Raw genomic sequence first — 9,674 nt, forward strand, 5'->3', positions numbered from 1 at the left:
CCTTTCCTCTCATTTCTCTTCGTATCTTTCCTCTTGGCTCACGATGCAGAACATGACACAACTTTCTAAGTGGACCCGATAGTCAGTGGGAGGGGAGGGAAGAAAGGGGATTAAGAAAAATTGCTACTTGTTTCCTTTTCTTTGAGGGGTTTAGGAGAGGTTTCGAGGGATTAAGCAAAAAATTTAGCGGATGGGGATCTGTTGGAGCATATTTTTCTATCTTCAATCCACTTTATGATGGGTTATAGGGAGATGAGATTGTATTTATTCAATCTGATAGAGATGCTCTTAGAAGTTAGGGAAAACAACTCGTACCCTTCGAGTGGCTGCTTATGTTAAAGTCAAGATGTGTTGTGTTATTTGGTCCGGTTTGAAGTCATGTTTGTCCATCATAATCAAAATTATTAACTAAAATACCAAATCATTTGGGCTTCAGGAGCAAATAATGAAATGGAAGACAAGTTATCAAAAAAAAGAAACTAATGGAAGACAAGCCTATGGTTTGAAGCTCTGGACATCTCTGTAGGCAAGCTTCTGATTCCTAAAGTTGAAAGCAAAGTTTTACCAAATAGGTTGAGACCTGGATTGAGTGTAATGGTAATGATCAAAGAATTTGTCTATGCATCACACGAGTGTTTTTGAGGCCCAGAACACTCGATATTTTTTCTTCACACCTTCTTCCTCCTGTCGACGTGCCGTTGCCACCCAGTGCCACTGTAGTGCAGTAGGGTCTCACCGACGCGGTCGTGGAGCTCCGGCGAGACCCTACCGCACACGTGGCAACCTCCATCATCTCCTCCCCCCACCGTCGTCATGGTCATGGTCGCCCCGCCCCAACCTGGCACGGCCGCATCCTCCTCCATCCGCTCCGGTGGCGTCATCGCCGCTTCCGCCTTGTCACCGTCTCCCATCCCCACCGCCTGCCTCTCCAAAGATTTCTTCCAAGGGCGCTGGAGATGGAGAAGAAGAGGAGGTGCTGGAGAAGAATCGAGTGTTCCAACACTCGAGTGAGGTGTAGTTTTACATATAATCAAATAAGCATAACTTTTGGTACTTCTCAAAAATGGCGCTCTCAGTTTACCCATCACTTGCATTTCGGTCTTTATTAAATTGAATTGACTGCAACCAAGCAGGGTACACAGACGCTGGCGAAGTCACACTTGCTTTCCACAGCACAAAACGCACAAACACTTGCACTAGCTGCCGTTGCCAGCAGCTAAACACTTGACCTGACTGAAAAGCTACTGCTACTGCGTTAACCACGGCGGTGCTCTCCCTCTCCGTTCAACTTAAACTCCGGAGGAGGGAGCGCTCAGTCCCGGCCTGGCTGGCCGTGGATGTTGACCAAGACGAGGTCAGCCTAAGCGTTGCTCCGGAAGGAGCCGTAACCCCTGGCGCTGGCGCGGAGGACGATCTGGTGGTACAGCGCTGCGATCGCCGCGCCGATGAACGGACCCACCCAGAAGATCCACTGTAGCAACAACGACCAACAAAAATGTATGAATTAGTGCTGCAATCTTGGACAATGTGTGTAGGTAGGGACTAGGGAGAGAGATGTGATACCTGGTCGCTCCAGGCCTTGCTATTGTTGTACACAACGGCGGCGCCGAGGCTCCTCGCTGGGTTGATCCCCGTGCCGGTGATCGGGATCGTTGCCAGGTGCACCATGAACACAGCGAATCCAATGGGAAGCGGCGCCAACACCTGGTGACCATCTCGTTCGTCAGTAGAGAAAAGAGGCAATGCAACAGCACCATGGAAGCACACTGCACAAGTTCGTGCAATGAGCAGGATCACAGCTCAAAGGATTCTCGCAGGTGCAGTAATTACCGGGACATGGGAGTCACGGGCGTTGCGCTTGGGGTCGGTGGCGGAGAAGACGGTGTAGACGAGCACGAAGGTGCCGATGATCTCGGCGGCGAGCCCCGTGCCGGTGGAGTACCCGGGACTGACCTCATTGGCGCCGCCGCCGTAGCGCACGTAGAATCCGCTCTGGAATCCCTTGACGAGCGCGACGCCGCAGATGGCGCCGAGGCTCTGCGCGGCCATGTACAGCAGCGCGCGCACCAGGGACACCTTCCGCGCCAGGAAGAGGCCGAACGTGACGGCCGGGTTGATGTGGCCACCGGAGATGCCGGCGGTGCAGTAGACGAGGATGAAGATCATGCCGCCAAACGCCCACGCGATGCCGAGGATGCCCACGCCGCCGCACGCCGCGTCGGCGCCCGACGCCGTTGCGTCCGTCTGGTGCTTGTACCCGATCACGGTGGCCACGGTGATGTACAGGAACAGCAGCGTGGCCACGAACTCGGCGATCACGGCACGGTACAGGGACCACTTGCCGAGCTCGTCGATGTCAATCAGCGGTGCTGCCGGAGGGTCGACGTAGTCACGGGCGCCGCCGGCCTCCAGAGTGGACACGTCCACCTCCTTGCCCATTTTAGCTTCTTCAAAAGTTTTTGTGAGTTAATTATGGCGGGCTAGCTTACAAGAGAGCAAGAGGTGGTTGAGAAGCTGTGATTGCTTTGCTTGAGTTGATGTTTTAGGGCTGTCATGGAGGGTATTTATAGGGGTTTATGGAGGAGGGCATCCATGAAGGATTAAGCAGTAATGTTTTTTTTTTAAATGGAATTTTTTTGTGCTCATGGGTAGATGTTCTGTGTGGGGCAGAGAATGTTTCCTTGTTTAGCTATTCATGTGCATGTCTTGCAAGTTCATACTTCCCGCTGGACATGTGAATGAGGTAAGGACCCATCTCAAAACTCATTGTTTGAGTTTCAGCGCAGTATATGAAATATGAAGTATGTGAAGTTGTGAACTATGCATATTTATGTCATATAATGTGAAATTAATGAATCTCTCATTTTTGTTTTCCCACAACTTTCCGTAAAATATAGCAGGATAAATTTGGATTTTACTGTATAGTGGAGGGAAAGCGTTCTCATATTGATGGTTCACCTTTACTATGAAACTCTAATGCCCCATTTGGACTGTAATATTATTATTTGCTTTTACATGATGTATATGGGATTCGACAGTATTTTACATTTATTTGAAGAATGTTAAGTAGGTTATATATATGCAGTTTACCAATTCAATATAGCAAGTCAGACATGATTTAGATTCTGAAAAACAGAGCACTTGATCAGAATATTAAACATGCCATACAAAATGCAAAATCCAGTAATAGTGTGTTTTATTAAATAAATATACGAGTAGTATTCCATTGTTAGGTTGTGAACTCTTGTAACTATACTGAATTTTCCGTGTTTCCCAGTTCTGGAAATCATGTTTCTGACCCTTGTACACTGAAGAATTCAGGCCAAACAATCCACGGCCACGAAATTATTCAGGTATGTAGTACCAAAGAATGCTATAGTGTGTTTAATTCAATGCACATGTGTTTAATTCTTTCTCACTAACCTAAACTCTTTTTTCCGTTTGCCCTCAATTATTGTATCTCGGTCAAACCTGTTCAGCTGATAAGTCGACTGAAGCTGATTTGTTGTGAGAGAAAAATATTGTTTTATGACTGATAAGCCAGATTGATAACTTCAGTTAGCATGGGTAACCAATAGTATACGTTTTAAATACATACAGTAACCAATAGAAATACACCACTTTTTTTGTATGATGAATTTGGCCCAGCAGCAATGTACTCATTTCGTCATACTTTTTGCAGCAAGGCCCAACATAATTTGTACTACTTAATCTATAATTCCATATGTATGGTCGTATATTATTGAAGAATACCCATCTCATATGTTCCATGCCTTTCTCGACCTCTTGGGATAAGGTTATGGCATCCTAACAATATAAACAAATAAAAAAGCCAGTTACTTGTTCCCTTATAATTGATCGATCAGCTGGCTCCGTCCTAATAAGTGGACCAGAACAAGAAACAAGTACTAAAAGGTACTAGCATGATTGCTTGTTTTTTTTTTTTTTTTGGCGCATAGAGCCGCCCTGCACCGACCTCCACTCCCACCCTCACACTCACACTCACACTCACGACATCACACTCAAGCCATCTCCATCCCGGCCACCGGGCCGGGGCCAACCACCAGCGCCTTTTCGACTCATCCTGTGGCCAGGGCTGCCTCGCCCTGCAGCAGCCTCCCGATGGAATACATGCTCAGAGTTAGGTCACAATCACAGACAGAGTAGAGAGTAAATAAACAAGGACAGAGAAAAGCTTAGCCACACCACACTAGGTAGCTAATGACGCTGGTTGGGCAAGTGCTGTCGATCGTATTCTTCGTGCCGGTGGTTGAATCCCGTCCACGAAAGTGATCACGCCGGCCGGACAAAACCAAAACGCTTGCATTGCATCGTCACCACTATATATATAATAATAATGGGAAATGCACTTGTGCTGGAAAATCGATCATGGTCTTGGTGCCAAAATGGTACTAGAGTATGGTATTATAGGTGCGTGTGGCTACGGATTCTTGATTTCTTGTCAGGGAATGTTTGGCCGAACTAGCTAGATCCATGACGATCGAGTTTGTGGGGTGAAAAAGGCGTGCGTGCGTGCGTGCGCCGACCAAAAGGATGAGAATCTGAGGCGAATTCACATGACATGACCGGCAACTGAACAAAAGTTGCAGCGAGTAGAGTCCGTCTCGACTGGATTTGGATCCAATATTCCGCGTATATCCAACGGCTCGTCGTTGGGTTGAACAGCCCATGGTTTCATGCATCCTTCTTGCCAAATCCGTGGATGGGGCGGGGCAGCATGGGGATTCCTACGTTTCTTGCTTGTGTCCTGGCCCCGGATGGCCGATGCCGGATGCTTTGCTCCATGTGCATCTACGTGGCAAATTCATGCTCTTTACGTACCTGCTTCTTTGCATTTGCTACAGTCGTACGCCGCCCAACCCAAGCGCTGCAATCGTAATACAGTGCGCGCGCGCACACTGATCATTTATTAATTTCTACTCCCTTCATTTTAAATATGATAGGTCGTTATATTTTTTTTTAAGTAGATTGCTTTTGCTATACACCTAAATACACATTGTGCCTAGATGCATATTAAAAACAATATATCTGGAAAAAAAAACATAACAATTTACAATTTGAAACGGAGGAAGCAGTAACTACCTAATTATAAGCGATTCATCCCAATTTCAGAGGAACTAATATATATAAAAAAACTTGATCCACAGTGGTCAGACAACCCTTGGGTATTCTAGTTTCAGAAGAAGATCTTCTCACGCAGATCGAGAAACCTCCCGAACCCCTGCCCCACCCAGACACAGCGGCAACGTAGCTCTGTGAGATGCGCTGACCACAAACAGGAATTAATATAATATATGCCTTCCATCAAAAATTAAAGGTCACTTTGTCCTAACTCAAACTTCTCAAGTTTTTATGAATAATTTTAAGAAAGCATATTTTATGGACAATTTAATGAACTAATTTGATGTTGTAGATATTAATACATTTCTCTATTTTATAACACAAATGACTTATGAAAGTGCTAAAGTAACCTAAAATTTAGGATGGAAAGAGTACTAGTATCGAGTAAGATGGTATAAGATTGTTGCCACAAGCTATATATTTCCTCCATTTATTTTTATAAGAAACGCACTTGTATTAAGATCCAACCTCCTAATTAACTAACAATTGGTCTTACAAGATGTGAATTTTGTTATAAACAACTGATCTCATTGGATGTGTGTTAAGATATGAATTTTGTTACACTGAAGTGGTATCATCGATGTGTGTTTGAATGTAGTATCCTATATATGGATTATGATTTTGTTCCAACAAACATTAAAGTATATAAAAAAATTGTAGGCCAAATTCTAAATTTTGAGATGGTGTCAAGTTAAATAGTGCACCGCTAAAACTGAGAATGAAAGCCGCCACTGCCACTTCCACGTAGCCCCCCCCCCCCCCCCCCCCCCCCCCCCCCCCCCTCTCTGGTGAGGCCGCTGGCGGAAAGAAAAAGAGAGGGGCCATCCCTCGTCTACAGTTAAATAGTTCTTTAGGTTTAGTCAAATATATCTACCAGTGAAATCATCACTGATGTTTGGTTGGAAACTTTTTGCTTGCAATGACTTGGACATTGGCCACAACATGATCGCCATTGCGGAAGTCAATTTCATCGGCAGGAGATCAGTTTCTAGTTACTATCTTCAAGGACCATGATGCTCATGGGCACTTCATGGGGATATTAGCTCTTATGTCGACAGCCATGGAGAGAAAAACAGACGTCCAACTTGATGGATCAAGAGTTGAGGGTGTTGAATATGCTTCATGTCTTGTACTTGACGATTCAACCGCAAATGTTTTTTCATTGGTTCAGATGTATACTGATTCAGAATATTGGATCTTGTGGGCTACGCCATGTCCATAGTTTTAAGGTTCGGCAACAGATTTGGCATGAGGATTATGTTCGATGATGCTATTTCCCTCTGCAGCATCAACGTACTGTAGCGATCAAAACCACTAGGAAAGAAGATGAAGAAATGACTTAGATAGAATAATGTTTATTTTTTTATTTTAAAGTTAGGGATATACGTGCTGAGTTTTAATATGACCCCCTTCTCTTCCGTTAAGAAAACGTGCGCCACTTTATGTTTTGAATGGAAGTAGTCCAATAACTGATTGCTGCCCACAAGATCTACGCTCACTTTATTTCTTGAAATCATGCAGGGTTAATTAGCACCTTGAATATTTTTAAGCAAGGCACTCTGTTGTTATACATATAGTTAGGTTTTAATGGAACGTAAGAAACAGCAGCAAGTTAGCTGTTTTTTTTTAAGATCCGGAACATAGCCGGCATATATTAATAAGAAGAGAAGAGAATTACATGCGCAAGAATCAAACAGCTTCCTAGGCTTGACAGACTGTCAAGCTAGGCGAAAAGAACTGAGCGGACTACTCACATTCTCGGGGTACACCAAGAGGCTATAACAACTTGGCCTCCAAGAACAACCGATCTGCATCTTCTAACTCACAGAACCGACTACTAACAATTTGCTTCCGACATCCGAAACTCACTGCCCCCCAACGAACACATGTGCAACCCGTTGGAGCGCGCAGCAGCATGATCCCAATCCCAAACACACCAAATCTGCTCAATTGGGGGGCGGCAGCAGCAAGTTAGCTGTTAGCAAACTAGGCCTAGGCATCTTATCATTTCATTAATAAAAGATAAAAAGGGTTCTTGCAACGTCCCGAAACGAAAGGATCAGATGACCCCAGCCGGCTTTTGTGTTGGATGAGTTCTTATGAGTTAGCGGAGCAGTTGAAGCTTGTGAGGTATAGCGTCATGCATGACTCCGATCTATGTGTGTTTCCTCGCCGTCTTCAACCACTCTGTCTCTTCCAATGGATTGATCACTCATGTTACTCTGTACTAGCAATGCAGTTAGTTTCCATGGATCACTACCAAATAAAAAAGAGCATTGCTAGCGTCCGGACGGTGCCCACACACGGAGCGAGCGAGCGTCTAGCACGTCGGACTCGCGAACGAGCACACCAGCAGTGGGCTCAAGCTGCGCAGGACATCACCCATGCCACCCCGAACGTCGCCCACGCCGTTAGCCGCTTCACACGTGCATTCCATGTGCAATACCCGATCTACTTTTGAAACATCCAGATGCAACCGTTGCAACGTACAAAAGAAGATAGATGAAACACTTGAAACAAACGTCTGAAACACTTGGGAAAACGCCTGAAAAATATTTAAAAACCATTGCAAACATATGCAATATTTAGATGAAACGCATGCAAACATATGTATCAAACACCTAAAAACATTTGAAACATATGTTTACAACATGCATGTATATGCAACATCTAGATCTACTTTTACAACATCCAGATAACGTATGAAATAGATGAAATATTTGGATCATACACTTGAAACATACGTATATAGCCATTACAACATATGCAACATCTCAATCTACTTTTACAACATAGATATATAACAGTTGCAACATACCTCTGAAATATCTAAAACACTTGAAACATACTCTTGCAACATGTGGTTTCACCCTTCTTCCGTATGACGCAACACAGAGCGGGGGATGGCCAATTTCGGCAAGCCGGTGATCGAGGATGGTGGCACGGCCTGGCAAGTGACAACGGCTAGCTGCGCCTGCGCCTAGCCAGGGCCCGGCCAGCGACGTCCACCTCTCTTGGCTGCCTGGCCACACACGACGACCGATGGCTGCACGCCAGCGTGGCTGCTGCTGGTAGGCAGGGCCACGTGGGAGGAAGAGGTAGTGATGGAAGGCGGTCAGCGGCGAAGGAGAAAGACGAGCACGGTGCCGCCAGCCACAAATGCCCCGCCCCAATGCCGCGTCGAGAAGACGACCAACGGTGTGGGAGAGAAATATATCTTTATGGGCTGAATCTAATTAAAATTATGTCCGATGGGAAAAATAATCTAGACGCCCGTGCAGGGGAATTTTCGAATAAAAAAGGTACTACATGTGAAGATGATATTGGAGGGCATTTGCTGACGAGCTTCTTACTGAGAAGGGTCAACTTCAAATTTCCCTTGCAGCCTCATCGCTCTCCTGGACAAAGCTTAGATGTCGCATGTCGCATATATATAACTGCAACAAGTGAACTGAGCTATTTAGCTGGTTAGGTTTCTTGTGATAGGACATGTTCACTCGGGTTTAAGTTCTTGACTTGGCACTGATGCTCGTATTTTTTTGGATTTATTTCTGGATTTAATGACATTGTGCTTTCAGTGATAGACGACGTTTCCATCGATAGTGAGACGCCTGTGGTGACTTCGTCAATCTCGAGATGTGCCAGCACGGTCTTTCGAAGGTGTTCATAGGAGTATAATTTGCGTAGTGTATCCATAAGGGTAAGTGTGCGTGTGTGTTGAGCGTCAGCGTCTGTATTTGTGTAATTCGGAAAAAAAACTGCAACAAATTCCTTCGTCTACGAAGAAAACGTTTACAACTTCACAAATTCCTTCGTTACCCTGTTCGCTTGTCTTATAAGACGTACTTTTTCAACGAACGAATAATATTTTTCTCTCATAATAAATTAGCCAATAGTATTTTTTAGTCTGACTTAGCAGACCAAGCAAACACGGCCTGAAGAGAACGTTTACAACAAATTCCTAGCTCAATTGAGTACCTGTACTGAATAGGAGACTAACATGCATGTGCATGGACAAGTTCGAGTTTCTCGTCAGCTAACAGTGGCGAGGCGGTGGACGTGGGCCCAAACTGGTACGGCACATGCCTTGCCTGGTGTCCACGTCAGATGCCACCATCCGCGGTCGGTCCATTCATGTTACACCAAACGACAAATTTGTACTACATCCGGGCTCTTTTTACAGCGAAACGTAGCAAATTTGCAGAATACGGTGAACACTCTTTAGACCGTACGGGCCGGCTGCTATTGTATCCTACCAGGGCTTCGTAAACAAAGCAAAAACTTGTCCTTAAAATTCCAATGTGTTCTACTATATCTTCTTGTAATAAAAGAAAAAGACAAATATAAAGCCATAGGCTTGGCAGCATCCCTCATATGCAGTAAATAAGGCACCGACAAAGAACAGCGAATGGGTAACTCAAATCAAGGTGAAAACGTTAATGAAAAATGGAGAGGTTCTTTTTGCCAAATTCATGGCCTCACATCACAGATTCACAGCAAGCCTCCTGATCTTATTCGGGTAACTCAAATCT

At 45.0% G+C, this 9,674-nt stretch overlaps 1 protein-coding gene across 1 annotated transcript; it reads right to left on the reverse strand.

Moving 5' to 3' along the window:
• Window positions 1–1,048: 1,048 nt before the first annotated feature.
• LOC136549650 (aquaporin PIP2-6-like) lies at window positions 1,049–2,521 on the reverse strand. The gene is made up of 3 exons (XM_066541026.1): window positions 1,831–2,521; window positions 1,564–1,704; window positions 1,049–1,471 (listed from the first exon to the last, which is right to left on the reverse strand). The coding sequence occupies exons 1-3, from the start codon at window positions 2,437–2,439 to the stop codon at window positions 1,361–1,363; spliced, it is 861 nt and encodes a 286-aa protein (XP_066397123.1). The 5' UTR covers window positions 2,440–2,521; the 3' UTR covers window positions 1,049–1,360.
• Window positions 2,522–9,674: the final 7,153 nt, after the last annotated feature.

The sequence above is a fragment of the Miscanthus floridulus genome, chromosome 4 (assembly GCF_019320115.1).
Source record: "Miscanthus floridulus cultivar M001 chromosome 4, ASM1932011v1, whole genome shotgun sequence".
Lineage (NCBI taxonomy): Eukaryota > Viridiplantae > Streptophyta > Magnoliopsida > Poales > Poaceae > Miscanthus > Miscanthus floridulus.

Excerpts from the sequence above, each read along its gene's own strand:
- LOC136549650 (XM_066541026.1), bottom strand. The coding sequence starts at position 2,439 with ATGGGCAAGGAGGTGGACGTGTCCACTCTGGAGGCCGGCGGCGCCCGT. Across the intron at positions 1,705-1,830 it reads CCCGTGACTCCCATGTCCCG|GTGTTGGCGCCGCTTCCCAT; the intron begins GTAATTACTGCA and ends GATGGTCACCAG. Across the intron at positions 1,472-1,563 it reads GCAAGGCCTGGAGCGACCAG|TGGATCTTCTGGGTGGGTCC; the intron begins GTATCACATCTC and ends TTGTTGCTACAG.